General features: G+C 46.0%; 1 protein-coding gene across 2 annotated transcripts in view; it reads left to right on the top strand.

The window, feature by feature from the left end:
• The window catches only part of LOC21387506 (mediator of RNA polymerase II transcription subunit 23), a 31242-nt gene extending 17168 nt beyond the window's left edge, over positions 1-14074 (top strand). For both annotated transcript variants that reach the window (XM_024174932.1, XM_024174931.1), the window contains exons 20-21: positions 13456-13562; positions 13669-14074. In XM_024174932.1, coding sequence (XP_024030700.1) covers positions 13456-13562; positions 13669-13882 — 321 coding nt within the window. In that variant the 3' untranslated portion in view covers positions 13883-14074. The remainder of the gene's footprint in view (positions 1-13455; positions 13563-13668) is intronic.
• Positions 14075-15973: the final 1899 nt, after the last annotated feature.

Below are 15973 nucleotides of genomic sequence, written 5' to 3'. Positions count from 1 at the left end.
CGACATGCTTGTAAAAAGCGCTAGAGCCAGACAGCACGTCGACCATCTGGATGAAATGTTTGGTGTATTGAGAAAGTACCACATGAAACTAAATCCCCAGAAGTGTGCCTTTGGAGTTGGGTTAGGAAAATTCTTCGGTTTTATGGTCAGCAGCTGAGGGATAGAAGCTAACCCTGAGAAGATTAAAGCCTTGCAAGATATGCGATCCCCAACCAAGTCAAAGGAAGTGCAAAGGTTGACAGAATGTGTCGACGCCCTGAACAGATTTATATCAAAAGCAACAGACAAATGCATCCCCTTCTTCGACGCTTTGAAGGGAAGCAAACGTTTTGAGTGGACACCTCAGTGTGAAGAGGCCTTCCAGGGATTGAAGGAACATTTGGGCAGGCCCCCAATTCTGTCAAAACCAAACCCCGATGAGGAGCTTAGCCTATATCTCTCCGTGTCCCAACACGCGGTAAGCTCCGTGCTGATACGGGAGGAAGAAAGGGTGGAATTGCCAATCTATTATGTGAGTAAGAGACTCCTCGACGCCGAATCAAGATACAGCGAAATGGAGCGCTTAGCCCTCGCCTTGATGGTGGCTTCAAGAAAGCTTCGGTACTATTTCCAATCTCATACCATACGGGTTCTTACAAACCACCCGTTGAGGCAGGCTCTACAAAAGTCTGAAACTTCCGGTCGATTCCTCAAGTGGTCGGTAGAACTAAGCCAATTCGACATAAAATATGTGCCAAGAACTACGATCAAGGGCCAAGCATTGGCGGATTTCTTAGCCGAGTTCTCCCATAGGCCAGCTCCCACTACGCCTGAAGGAGTCGAGACTACAGACTGACAGCTCTACGTGGATGGAGCGTCGAGCGAAAACGGGTCAGGAGCCGGTGTCTTGTTGATCAGCCCAGAAGGCCACAAGATTACCTCGGCGGTTCGATTTAAATTCAAAGCGTCGAATAATGAGGCGGAATACAAAGCACTAATCGTAGGACTACGATTGGCCAGCCACCTAAAGATCGAAATGCTCAGCGTCTTCAGCGATTCTCAATTAATCGTCGGGCAAGTAAAAGAAGAATATCAAGCGCGCGACGAGAAAATGGGAGCGTACTTAAGGAAGGTAAAGGAAGAACTCGTTAAATTCAAAAACTACGTGATACTTCAGATACCACGAACCGAAAACGCAAACGCCGACGCTCTGGTGAAGCTGGTATCTTCGAGAGAATCCGACACACTAGGGGTCGTTCTCATCGAAGAATTGGAGCGGCCAACTATTAAAGAAAAAGTTAAGGCATTAATCGTCCAAACAGGCGAAAATTAGATGACGCCACTCATCCAATACCTAATGGACGCACGACTGCTACACAATAAAGATGAAGCCAGACGGATCAGGTATAGAGCTGCTAGGTATGTGTTGTACGACGGCTTGCTCTACCGATGAGGCTACTCAACACCTCTACAGCGGTGCCTGGATAATGCCGAAGCCCAGAAGGTACTCCAAGAAATCCATGAAGGAGTCTGCGGTAACCACACTGGGGGCAGTCTTTGGGCCCGTTCAGTTCGCTGATTCGAGTTTTTAATTCGAGTTGAGATGTGATTTTATATGAGAGTTTTTTACTGTAGTAAAAATGTTAGATGTGACTGTTTATGAGAGCTTTTCACTGTAGCAAAACTCGAATTCTAAACTCGAATCAGCGAAATGAACGAGGCCTTTGGCTCTAAAGGTTTTGAGGCAAGGATTCTTCTGGCCCACGCTAAAAAAGAACGCTTTTCAATACGTCCGACGTTGCGATAAATGCCAAAGGTATGCCACAATTTCTAGAGCACCCGCAGAAAATTTAACTTTCATTCTCAGTCCATGGCCCTTCGCCAAATGGGGGGTTGACCTGATCGGGCCATTACATCTTGCGCCCGGAGGCTTTAAATTTGCAATCGTCGCAGTGGACTACTACACAAAGTGGGCGGAGGCAAAGGCTCTAACTACAACCACGGAAGCAGCCTGCACCAAATTCCTGTGGGATAACATCGTGTGCAGGTTCGGGGTTCCCCACTCAATAGTATCTGACAACGGAAAACAGTTCGACAACGTCTCAACGCGCAGATTCTGCGACAGCCTGGGCATTCGAAAAGACTTCTCGGCGCCAATCCATCCACAATCCAACGGACAAGTCGAGGGGGTCAATAAAATATTAAAGTATACCCTTAAAAAGAGTCTCGATGAGCTGAAAGGGAAATGGGCCGAGGAACTTCCCAAGGTCTTATGGGCATACAGAACGACGAGCCGAACTACTACGGGTGAAACACTCTTCTCCATGGCATATGGCGTCGATGCAGTGCTCCCCGTAGAAATCGAAACGCCAACTCTCAGAACCGTCGTTCATAACGACGACGACAACACAGAAGGCATGAACGGAGAATTCGACTTGTTGGAAGAAAAAAGGCTCGACGCCCAACTATGCCTCGCCGCCTATCAACAAAGAACAACGCGATATTACAACAAGAAAATTCGGCAAAAAAGGTTGTCCCGGAGGACTTAGTGTTAAAAAGGGTAACGCGGAGTACAAAACCCAAAAATACTAGTCCACTGGGCCCAACTTGGGAAGGGCCTTACCGCATAAGGGAAGTACTATGTCCTGGCACCTACATTTTGGAAAGCTTTGACGGCAAGAGAATTCAACACCCATGTAATGCAGAACAGCTAAAGTTGTACTACCAATAGTGTATGTAATTCTTACGCATCTCAGTTGTACATTCTCTACGAATTAAATAAATTGATATGTTTGCAGAAAAAAGGAATTCACCCCTTAATAACATGTCGGCTTGAAAAAATCAAGGTTATATCAAATAGACATGGGGGGACAGAGGTTCACGGACCACTAAAAACATGGCACGACGACCCTAAAGGGTAAATTCGACGTCAGACCCTCCAAGGAGGAAAGGCGAATACTTAGCAAAATTCTAAGGAATTTTCTAAGACGACGACCTCAAGGGGTAAATTCGACGTCAGACCCTCTAAGGAGGAAAGGTGAATTCTTAGCAAAATTCTAAGGAATTTTCTAAGACGACGACCCCAAGGGGTAAATTCGACGTCAGATTCTCCAAGGAGGAAAGACGGACACTTAGCAAAATTTTCAAGGAATTTTCTAAGACGACGACCCCAAGAGGTAAATTCGACGTCAGATTCTCCAATGAGAAAAGACGGACACTTAGCAAAATTTCCTAGGAATTTTCTAATACAACAAATTGCGAAGCAAGGTATGAATAAACTCCGTTATCTCTATAAAAAAAAAAGAGAATGTATACATAGATGAAATAAAAAGATGTCTAAATCAACAATAAGTTACAAACAAAAGAGAGACAGGTAAAAATCATTTCAGGCCTCGCCGCCAGTCGCCGATTCATCGCCGTCACCAGGCGGGGAAACGTTGTCGTCGCCAGCAGGAGGAGGAGAGTTATAAAGGAAGCTCAAGTCCCACTCAGGATGCTCCTTCTTGATCAGGTCGACAATTTGTTGACCTGCATATTGAAAATCCATGGTGCGGATGTCAGTAAACTCTGAAGAAGTCTTGAACTCCTCAATAATCTCAACGCGCCTGGCATCGAAGGCAAATGCAGCTTCTGCCTCGGCTTCCCTCTTCCCCTCAGCGAAACGCCTCTTCGCTTCCTCAGCTGCTTCAGATAACTTTTTATCGGACAGATCTGCCCGCTTCGTGAGATCCTCGACCTTAGCCTCCAACTTTGCCAGTTCGTCTTCCAAACTCGCCAGCTTGGCCACGGCCACGTCCTTCTTCTCGACGGCATCATCTAACTGTTTTTTGGCGTCGGTAACAAGGGAGTTGAGCTTGGCTTCCACTTCGTCCATCGCCTTATTGCGCTCCTCAATCTTAACGAGGTCAAGGATGGAAAGGACCAGGCTTTGAAAAGTTGAAGGTCAGAAAAACAGAAATGCAGAACGACGAGTAAAAAAAAAAAGAAAACTCTCAACAAAATCTTACGTGGATTTGGAAGGAAATCTGTTTTCGTTGACAGCCGACCAAGGAAGATTGGGCGGCAGCAACCCAGTGTGCTCGAGAAAAGACTCATAGAGAGCCTGAAAGACGAGGGAGAAGCGAGGGGGAAGTATCAGCATCGCCCCAATCTCGGCATCAGATACGTCCGGGACTTGGAACTTGGGATGCATGATTTTAACCCCCGGAATAAGTACGCGCTCTCTCGGTGCCAGCGGAATGTCGACGTCAGGAATAGAGACCGTCGGCGTCCACGTCTCTACCACCGGCGTTTTTTCCTTGCGTTTCTTTTTCCGCACAAGATCCGTCTCCGACCCCGAATGGCCTTTGGTCTTCTTGCTCCTCGGAACGTGGGAAGAAGAGCTAGCTTTCTCCTTTCCCTTTGACGGGCGTTGTTGGCTCGGCGGGGGTTGTTGGTTCGACGGCGGTTGCTGGCTCGGCCCGGATTGTTGGCTGCCAGGGAGTTTGATTCTCAAAGACGCCATTTCTACAGAAAATGACGAGACAAAGATATAGTCAGTGGTTGAAAAAACTTAAGCCACGGCGTCGAAAGCAGAGAATACCTTCGTCGCTTAAGTGAAAGTATTGACGGACGGCGTCTAAATTGGCGGGATCTGGGAGATCAAGGATTAGCCCGACTCTTCAAAGATTGGCCTAGGTCAGGAGGGTATCTATATGGCGAACTTCGGACGAGAACGAAAAGGCCTTCTCGATTCTCGCTAAGCTGTTCCCAGAGAACTTCGGCCGGTCCTGACTGATTGTAATACGAAAGGAATGTCAGTGAAAGGACGGAAAAAGCAGGGCAAGGTAAATAGAAAGAAAATCAAAACCTCACCCATATTCCCAAACGACGCCTGCACCATCCTTCGGTGGGGCAGGCGGTCGTCGGAATGAAAGTTGAATGGGTCACGTATCATAAAGAACATGGGTTTCCACCCATGTGACGACGAGGGGATGCCCAAGATTAGCTTGCCAAACCTGGGCTGGGATCACCCGTGCCCGCTCAGGAAGTACCACCCTTCGCACTTGGCGACGTGGCAAAGTCTGTACATAAATCTAAACTCATCTAGGGGGAGATCCATGTCAAACTGTTGATGCCACAGGATCCATGTGCTAGCAAAGCAGTACTAGAAGTTCGGCGCCAGTTGAGCGGGGGAAATGCCGTAAAAATGACAGTAGTCCTTTACAAAAGGATGAACTGGGAGGGTTATCCCCGCCGTAACGGCTCTGGTATAAACCGGGAGGTACCCGGTCGGCGGCATGCTGGTCCTAAAATGCATGTCCGGGAGGAGGTATTCGAACCACCTCCCGTCAATGCATCCCTCTTTTACAGCCCGGATGATATCTTTGTTCCGGACCCTCGACGTCACAACGTCGGCAGTAAAAAAGGGCCTATCCGGATCACCACTTGTGGCAGCCAGGGGAGCATCTACCACCGATGCAACCACCCCGCCTACACTGCCTCCCGTGAAGGGGATTCGCTCTGCCGTCTCGTCCAACATCCGTTCTATGCTGTCAAATTCACTGCCGAAGCCGTTGCCTGGTTCACATCTGGATTTGACGTCTCCATATCTGGCTTCGACATCCTCTATGTCCCTCAGAACGGAGTCGACGCCTGAAGACAAAGAAGACCACGAGATCTCCACCATTGAAGGGGAGTCTGGACGGACGACAAAAGGATCTTCTCGACTTGGGGAATTTTGGGCTATTGTTCTGATGATTAAAAAGGCAATGAGCTGAGTTAAAATCCTAACGTCGAGAGGAAGAAAAGAGTGACTATTCTAAACGACGACTACTCACACGCCTCGACTTGACGTCGACCATTCATATGAGAATGGTAACGGCGAGTGCTCATAGAATTTCAAGTCCCTCAGAACCCAGAAACCAGAAGAACACAGACAACAGTAAGATGGAAACAGAACCGTCCTATGCGGCAAAGTAAAATAGGGTAAGTATCCCTAACTACTACCTTCTGTGTATTTCCATATATATGTGAATCAATCAGAAAAACAAAAGAAAAACCCCCGCAAGTAAGCAAACAAAGGATGAGGAAGCTTACCGGTGAAGAAAGGGTTCTGGGGAGAAAATCTCAGGATGAATGCGGCTCCGCAACACACCTTGAGAAGCAAGAAGTACGAATCGAGGTTTTATGGAGAAGGAGTCTGACGGAGCAAAGGGCAGTTCAGCAGATACGGGGGTTGTTTGCGTTTTTGAAAAAAATGGTTTTGTAGTTTGAAGAGGGTATTTAAAGGGGCGAGAGTCCTCAACCCCTGACCGTCGGATGAAGACTTTTTAAATCCAACGGAAAGGGGGTCCTGCCCAGATCTGACGGTGACAAGCGAGGGCGGGAAACGGAAGAGTCGCGATCCAAAGGCTCGCACTCATCCTTTCAAAAAGAGGCCTTACGTCATCATGGGGAATCGACCGACGCGACGGTTGCGTCCCCCGAAGGAAATCCGAAGCGTCCAGGTAATCATTGCGGGTGAAGGCTTGGGACCGGTTTCCCACACCCGAAGCACGAAAGTACGGCTGAACCAAAGCTCGAGATCGCCTAAAAGGAGCCCTCGACCTGGGGGGTAGCTGTTGTGTGAAAAAATGTGCCGGACACCTAGACGAGCGATAGTGCGATACGTGGCTTTAACTACTCCCCACCAAGCAACAACGCTCGACGTCTACAGCTCTAAAGAGCCCAAGCACGAAGCTCAACTCCGGGCGACGATTCCTTCTGGCGTCGACCGATCGTGCCGTCGAGCGTAAGACGCAAAGATCCCTCGACCGCATAATCGACCACCAAGAAGGACGATTGGGTTAAGCGGCGTCGCTAGCGACGAGGGGAACGTTCTCCAGAGAACGTGGAAAGTTGCGTACAAAGGTGGCGGACGTTAGTAGGCATTAATTGCAAGCTCTTAAACCGCCCCACAGGGAACATGATAGTGTTACAGGGGCACACACAGCCGTAATGGAAGACTAATTGACTGAGTGAACAGTGCTGATTAATGGGCTACTTCTGGGCCTAAAAAGGGAGAGCACTTGAGTGTTCTGCCTTGGAGGAAAACCCACCTAGCGAAGAAAGCTCGGTATAAAAGAAGGGTGACCCCCTACGAGGAGGGGGTTGAGATCCAAGTAGAGAAAGAAGAGAATGAGAGATAGCAATTAGTGTAAATTGTAATTCCCTAAAAAAGGAAATATACAACCACAGTGGATGTAGCTCTAATTTTACAGGGTGAACCACTATAAAATTTCGTGTCTTCTTTATTTATGCACATCCAAAAACAATAAACTTTCATACACATTCAACACATAGGCCGGTAATCCAAAGGGAAACCAAGAGGTAACCCGGCCGGTTTTTGTTGACGAGAAACCACCGTCAATAGTATGCATTTTTCCAAAGCATCAGATCTCCAGTTATACCTTTTTAAATGATGTTTCTCGTCTTACTTCCAAGAAGACAAGGCTGTTTGTAAATGTTTTTCACAAATTCATAGACTTTTTAATGTAGAAACAGCTGGAGCTTCTTTCTTTCTTTTTTTTTTTTTTTGAGAAATTGAAATTCTAGCAAAAAGGAACAAGAAAAAAAAAAACGGTTATTGAGATACCTCTTGCACATTTTAACTAATTTGACAATTGGTGGAGAATGCAGAATTAGCTTCAGGTTCAGTTATTTTCATGTCACTCAATCACGTGTATTATGTTTCTAATAATTATTCTTGTCCAACTTTGCTGTATTGTTTCTTGGGTAATTTTCCTTTTCCGAAACCACCATTACAGCCAACAAAAGCCCTCTCGGTACATTTTTCTCCTTTCTAATATAACTATTTGTTAGCACTCCAGCCCTCAGGTTTGTGTATGCGAGAAGGAGTAAGAAAGAGCAGGGGCAGGAGGGGAAATTCGTTAACACTAGATCAAGACAAGGGTAAGGGGCGTCGTTAGAATACGGTTATGAGTTACGGGGAGGTGTGCAAGGGTCAGATAGGGGGAAGGGGAGTTAGTTAGAGGATTGAGAAATAAATAGCCGGCTAGAGAATGGAGGGCATTGAGAATTAAGAGAAGACTTGAGTCTGTGGAGGTTAGGAGGGGTCCTCGAATTCACCTCCATCTTTAATTTCCAGTTTTGTATTTTGCTTTCCCTGTACGTATTTTGATCATCATTCAATCAAAAGGAACCAGGCCATTCTGGTTATTTCTTCCAAATTCCTATTGATTCTCTTAGCTCAAACGTTTATTTTTGTCTAGAACAAAGGGAGTCCTAACAATTTTGGTATCAGAGCACCGATCCATGGCAAACCAAACAGATTGTTTCACGTTGTTGGAAAGGAGATTGAATGGGTTCCAGGACTCTCTGCAATCCTTTGGGGACATGGTGAGCCTAGTACCTCGCCTCTAAGGAGACGTGGTGACGATGGGAGCACGCCTCGGAGAAGTACAAGGTGAGATGGCTTCCATGGGAACCAAGATCGACGGGCTCCAGGGCTCAATCGCGAGGCTGGAGGAATTTATGGTGAGGCAAGCGCGCATCGACCAATCACCACCCAGGCGGCAACGGGGCGAGTTCAATTCTCCTGGGCGGGAAGGAATGATCAGACTCCCCCACGGAGGGAGGCCGTGCGGCCAGCACGAGGCGAGTTCAGTCCGCCGAGGGGGGAGCTAGCGAGGGGAAGAATGGGACACCCCCGCTACAGGTCGCCGGAGAGAGTGCGAAATCGAGGGGAACACCGGGGAAAGAAGCTGGAACTTCCATTGTTCCATGGGGAGGATCCTCATGGGTGGATTTTCAGGGCCGAGCGTTACTTCACCGTCAACGACGTGGACGAAGACGAGAAGATCCTAGCTGCTTCCGTATGCATGGAAGGTCGAACCCTTAGCTGGTATCAATGGCTTGATTCGCAGGAGCCGTTCGAAGAGTGGCAGGAGCTGCGGGCAGCCATCCTTCAGCGGTTTAGCCTGTCGCGGGAAGGAGACCCCACCGAGAGATTAATGGCGCTTAGGCAAGGGGGAACGGTGGCGGAGTACCGGGAGGGTTCGAGGCTTTAGTGGCGACTCTGAGCGGCATTCCCGAGAAGGTTTACAGAAGCGCTTTCCTCAACGACCTGAGATAGGATATTCGGGCGGAGGTGAAGATACAATGCAAGCAAAAGTTCCTAGATTCATGGAGATATAGAACAGCATGTAAGTTATCATTTTACGTACCCACCCAGTTTGAAAACTTTTTTCGAAATGATACAAAGAAAGATGTCTCTGTTCACAACAGATAAACTTTACTCTGATGAATTATATAATAATTGGAGTTATACTAATGAACAAAAAAGAAAAAACCTAAACAACAAATTTATAAATATAATCAAGGATCTTGACAAAGCTCTAGATAGTAAATTCCTTATTTTGACCGACTATTTTTTGTTTTGGTGCGAGCACCGCGACACCGAGAGGCTCCTAGAGGGGCGGTGGGTGCGACGGCTAATGGCGACTCATCTTTCTGAAGGCTCTCCTACGAGGAGATACAACAGAAACGGGCACGGGGGCTTTGTTTCCGGTGCGATGAAAAGTTTAGCCCGGGACCCCGCTGTAAGTTCCGATAGCTTCAGGTCCTTGGCTCCTGGGAAGACTCCGACCGGGAGGACCTGCGGGAGGAATCGGCGGAAGCAGCAACCGTACAGGTGGAGACCACTGAAGGTAACGTCGATCTTTCACTTAACTCCCTTCGGGGATTTGCCTCCGCAAAGACCATGAAATTGCGAGGAACCATCGGCGACAGGGAAGTCGTCGTGCTGGTCGACAGTGGGGCCTCCCACAGTTTCATTTCGGCTGAGCTGGTGCGGACTCTGGCCTTACTAACGGATTTATCCGTGCGACACAAAATTCAGGTGGGCAACGGCATGAATTTTCAACAAAAAGGGGTGTGCCGTGGGGTGCAGATTCACATGCAGGGACACTGGGTGATCGAGGACTTCTTCTCGTTTGAATTAGGCAGTGCGGAAGTAGTTTTGGGAATTACGTGGCTACGTACCCTGGGTGAGGTTCGGGCAGATTGGGCGAATTTCACCATGAAATTCCAGCAAGAGGGAAGTTGGGTACAGTGGACCGGGGATCCATCCCTCAGCTATTCATCGGTAAGTTTCCGTTCCTTAACTCGCTTTTGTCAAGCACGAGAGGTGGGGGTGCTCCTGGAATTAAACACTGTAGGGGCAGAAGGGCTTGTCGTGGAAACGCACAACTTGCCTCCGGAATTTGATGGACTTATCCGGCATTTCCACCACGTCTTCAATACCCCAAAAGGGCTGCCACCGCATCGGGCGAGGGTTCACTGGATAATCCTGCGAGAGGGGGCGACTCCTCCCAACATTCGGCCTTACAAGTACCCGCAGATACAAAAAGGGGAAATAGAAAAATTGGTGTCGGACATGCTGGTTTCAGGCATCATCAGGCCTAGTAGTAGCCCTTTCGCCAGCCTGGCACTTTTGGTTAAGAAAAAAGACAGTAGTTGGAGATTTTGTGTTGACTACCGAGCCTTAAATCAGCTCACGGTTCCAGATAAATTCCCGATTCCGATCATCGACGAGCTACTGGATGAGCTACATGGAGCTTCGGTTTTTTCCAAATTGGATCTGAAGGCAGGTTACCATCAGATACGGGTGCGGGAAGGCGACATGGAAAAAACGGCGTTCCGCACTCATGAGGGGCATTATGAGTTCCTCGTTATGCCCTTTGGCCTCACCAATGCGCCGGCCACATTTCAATCACTAATGAACACAATATTTCGCCATTTTCTCCGAAAATTTGTATTAGTTTTTTTTTATGATATACTAGTCTACAGCAGGTCATAGGAAGAACATTGTGGCCACCTAAGGCAGGTCCTCACGGTCTTACAATAGGAAACCTTATTTGCTAACTACAAAAAAAGTGTCTTCAGCCAGCAGAGAGTGGAATACCTCGACCATGTCATTTCTTCGAAGGGGGTGTCTGCCGACCCATCCAAGGTCGAGGCCATGGTCTCCTGGCCGACCCCTCAGAATGTAAGGGATCTCCGTGGATTTTTAGGCCTTACGGGTTACTATAGGCGTTTTGTGAGGGGATATGGTACCATTGCCCGCCCTCTCACCAATCTGCTTAAAAAATGGGCTTTTCTTTGGACCGACGAGGCGGACGCAGCCTTCCTTCAGTTGAAGACAGCGATGACAAAACTGCCCGTTTTGGCCATGCCGGACTTCACCAAATTATTTGTGGTAGAGACGGATGCCTCAGGAACCGGGGTTGGCGCCGTTTTAATGCAGGACGGCTGACCCCTTGCTTACTTTAGCAAGGTGCTTTCCGCCACATCTCGGCTATCCTCTGTGTATGAGCACGAGCTCCTGGCCATTGTGCTCGCGGTGCAGAAATGGAGACACTACCTCCTGGGGCGACACTTTGTCGTGCGCTCGGACCAGCAAAGCCTGCGTTTTCTCCAGGATTAGCGGGTTTTGCCACCTGAGCAGCTACGCCTGGTTGCCAAGTTGCTTGGTTACAACTTTGAAGTTCAATATAAACGGGGTGCAGCAAACAAGGCCGCAGATGCCTTGTCTCGGCGTGGAACTGCAGCAGATGTCTCCCTCGCAGCCTTATCTATTCCCCATCATTTTGACATCGAGGGCCTTAAAAAAGACCAACAAACAGATCCGGACTGTGCCATGCTTATTTCTGCCGTGCAGCAAGACCAGCCCCTGCGGGAGGGCTTTGGCTTTCGCCAAGGGCTGCTCTATTTTCGGGACCGCGTGGTCCTGCCCCCATCATCGGCTTGGATCACACGGGGGATGCATGACTTCCATGACTCGGTGGTTGGGGGGCACTCAGGGTTCCTGCAGACATACAAACGGATAGCAGCCGTTTTGTTTTGGAAGGGAATGAAAAAGGCCATAAAGGATTATGTGGACAAGTGTGAGACGTGCCAACACTCGAAAACCGAAGCTTTGTCGCCTGCAGGGTTATTACAACCACTGCCTATTCCAGCTCGGATTTGGGAGGATGTCTCTATGGATTTTATCGGTGGCCTTCCAAAGTCACGAGGGATGGATACTATTTTAGTCGTTGTCGATCGCCTATCCAAGTATGCGCATTTTTGTCCCTTGGCGCACCCATATACAGCCGTCCAGGTGGCTACCTTGTTTGTTCGCGAGATCGTCCGATTACATGGATTTCCCCGCTCCATTGTCAACGACCGCGACTCGATTTTTATGAGTCATTTCTGGCGCGAGATGTTCAGACTCCAGGGCACAAGGCTGCACCCAAGCACAGCTTATCATCCCCAATCGGACGGCCAAACGGAAGTTACAAATCGGTGTTTGGAAACGTATCTCCGATGCTTTGCCTGCGACAAGCCGCGGCAGTGGCTGTCGTTTTTACCTTGGGCAGAGTATTGGTTTAATACTACATATAATGCTTCAACTAAGTACTCTCCTTTCCAAGTAGTGTATGGTCGTGATCCTCCCCCCTGTATCGTTTTCCCGAAGGTTCAACAGTCGTCAATGAGGTCGATGTCCAGATCCAGCAGTGCAATCTCATGGACACCCTCAAGGATTATTTGCTCTTAGCACAGCAGCGCATGAAGCATTTTGCTTATCAGCACCGCAGGGAGGTCAACTTTGCCCCTCTGGTGACCTGGTTTTACTAAAGCTGCGGCCCTATTTCATGAGGTCACTGGCACGCAAAGTCAATGAAAAACTTAGTCCTCACTTTTATGGACCTTTTACCATTCTGGCTAAGGCCGGGCCAGTTGCTTACCACCTCAAATTGCCAGAGAGCTCCAAAATCCACCCGGTCTTCCACGTATCTCAGCTTAAAGCCTTTAAGGAACAACAGTACAGCAGTTTGGCCTTGCCGGAACAATTGAATGATGAGTTGGAGCTCCTGGTTCAGCCGGTTTCAGTTTTGGACTCTCGGTCTGTGGCTGTAGGGGGGCGCCAAGTACAAGAGGTATTGGTGCAGTAGAAGGGGGTTACCGCAGGAGGATGCTACCTGGGAGCCCTCAGGTTTGTGTATGCGAGGAGTAAGAAGGAGCAGGGGCAGGAGGGGAAATTGGTTAAACACTGGATCAAGGTAAGGGTAAGGGGCGTCGTTAGAATACGGTTATGGGTTATGGGGAGGTGTGCAAGGGTCAGATAGGGGGAAGGGGAGTTAGTTAGAGGATTGAAATAAATAGCCTACGGCTAGAGAATGGAGGGCATCGAGAATTAAGAGAAGACTTGAGTCTGTGGAGGTTAGGAGGGGTCCTCGAATTCACCTCCATCTTTAATTTCCAGTTTTGTATTTTGCTTTCCCTGTACATATTTTGATCATCATTCAATCAAAGGAACCAGGCCATTCTGGTTATTTCTTCCGAATTCCTATTGATTCTCTTAGCTCAAACGTTTATTTTTGTCTAGAACAAAAGGAGTCCTAACACTATTTTATTCTTTAAAAAAAAAATTCTTTGACGAATTTCTTGCAGACCATCTCATTGCTGTTAAATATCTTGGTGGATGTCTTCGGGAAGAACTCGCAGCCATCAAATCCACCAGCTGAAGCATCCGAAATAACCGATCTAATCGACTTCCTGTCAGTACTAATTCTCTCCAAATATATTTTCCTACTTGGTGTGATACATTACTCCTTTGTTGCCTTACGATATTCACATATGCACGTCTTTTTATGTATTTTGCAGCCATCACGTTGTTCATTATGAAGGTCAGGGAGGGCCTGTGCAGCCTAACAGCAAGCCTCGAACAGAAGTTTTGGCTCTCTTTGGAAGAGCATCAGAAAGTCTAAGACCAGATATTCAGCATCTTCTTTCCCACTTAAGACCTGATGTACATTCTTCAATTTATGCTGCTACTCATCCTAAGCTGGTCCAGAATCCATCAAGCTCTGTTAGCTAATAATGGAGGAGATGGTTCTGGAATTTGCACTAACAATGAGAAATGTAACGTATAAATGTCCGTATCAAATTTCGGTATGTGATGTGTTGATGATATTCTTCGTCCAACACGTGTTCACTTGGTTTAATGAGAAAATGGAATATGTTATGATGAGTATGATAAATAGAGAGAAAGTTAGAGATAAATATTCAAACAGAGAAAACTAAAGGATGTTTTTTTTTTTAATTGAAAAAAGAGAGATGGTTTAACCATTTAGGAGGCTTATGGCTTACGTTATGTTAATACGGAATTATTACAAGCCTTTCTATATATTCTCTCTTCCTTCTCTTCCCTCTCCCCCTCCGGCGGAACCTCTCGTCCGCTCATTCGCCAAATGTCCCTTCAACTTATTTTCGAGGGTGTCTTCATAGACACTTCCTAAAACCGGTGTTAGATTAGGTTAAAATGGAAAGTCACCAAACCCAATACTTCTTACTTCCTAAGAGAATATGCGTGTGGTATTTGTAAAATTCAGTATGTTCTTTTCACAATTCAATTTTTTTTATGTGAGAAAAAAATATTATAGTCAAAAAATTGAATTTGAATTTTTATAAGAGAGAATACTATAGTAAAAAAGTTTGAGTTGAAGTTAAAAATGCGTAGGAAGAGAAAAGTGAGAAATGCTGTAGCTTCACAAAGCTACAACTTTTGCTCTGTAAGTGCCGTCGGTTGCATGAGCCGCTTGTCATAGGAGACAGAAGTGAGATTGATTAATGTGAGATGTCTCGTATGCCATTTGGCGTTAGTCTCTTTAAAAGTCCTTGGACTCCTTTGGTCACCAAGGGTGGTTCTCGCAAGTTGAATGGGGCACATCACGTGCTATTCGCATGGGTTGGCTTGCTTCAAGCTCACATGGCAAGATACAAAATTGGATGAAAATCCAAGTTGAACAAATAATTAAACAAATTGGTAAAAAAATCCAAGTTGAACAAATAATTAAACTCAAACGTGTGCACGTTTGTTGCGTATTTCAAAAAGATAGCATGATTTTAAGTTTAGGAAAAGGGTGATCAGTGTTAGCATACCCTTAATACTTACAGGAATGTTTGTTGAAGGTCCTATATATGAACCATATCTCTTAAATGAGAAGTGCATGACCTTAGGCCATCACAAACGGTGGTAATGACATGTGTATGTTTGTGTATGTTTGTCGTGTGTATTAGAAGTCAAATATTATTGTCTCCAACGAAACACTTCTTGAAGAATTTAAGGTTTCTAACAGCGATTTAGACCGTTCGATAAACTTAAACCAACAGTCGGAGCCATTTTAAAGGAGGAATACCATATTGGTTTGATTATCATCTTTTTTTTTTTTTTTAGTGGGGCAATTAAATTTTCCATGAGCCCCTTCTTTCACTTTATTCTTTTCTTTTTATTTCTTATTTTGGAAGAGTACCCTACTTCTATTTAACTTGTAATAATAGAACAGCAACAGAAAAAGAAATAAAAAGGCCATAAAGGGTTAGCAATTTAATACCAAAAAACCAAATTACCATTAAATCTCGAGTTTGGCTGGTTTTGGAATTCTCACTTTTCTCTATGTAGTCCATTCATGTTTTTCATAGAAAGTCTATTCATGCTTTTTAACTTATTTTTACTAAGGTCATAATATATACCTTATAGGATGTGCTGGTATGAGATTATTTACTTATTAATATCTATTTGTCCATTTATCTTAGCTCGTTTGATATTGTTGTCTTGTGAAAAAATTTGTTGTCAACTTGTTCTGAGTCTAAAGTTGTTGTCGCTAGAAGTAGGCATGTGTCTGGCTTTTTAAAAGCAAAATTTAGGTTTGCATATTAAATTATTATAATCATGTATAATAAATAACTAAATTAGACGTGTTATTTTCATTTATTAAAAATATATTTGTAAATATAGTTAGAGAAATTGGGTGAAGTGGCCGCACTTCTTTTAGAAAATGTTAAAACCTCATCAGAACCTTTCCCTTTTTTTTTTTTTTTTTTTTAGAAAAATGCCTGATGGTTTTTGTTAGAAAAATGTATGATGGTTTATTAATTAAATCTAGTCAATCAATGATTAATTACCAAG

Source organism: Morus notabilis, unplaced genomic scaffold (assembly GCF_000414095.1).
Source record: "Morus notabilis unplaced genomic scaffold, ASM41409v2 Scaffold816, whole genome shotgun sequence".
NCBI lineage: Eukaryota > Viridiplantae > Streptophyta > Magnoliopsida > Rosales > Moraceae > Morus > Morus notabilis.
Note: the sequence above shows the minus strand (reverse complement) of the source record. Positions and strands in the feature narration are given on the sequence as shown.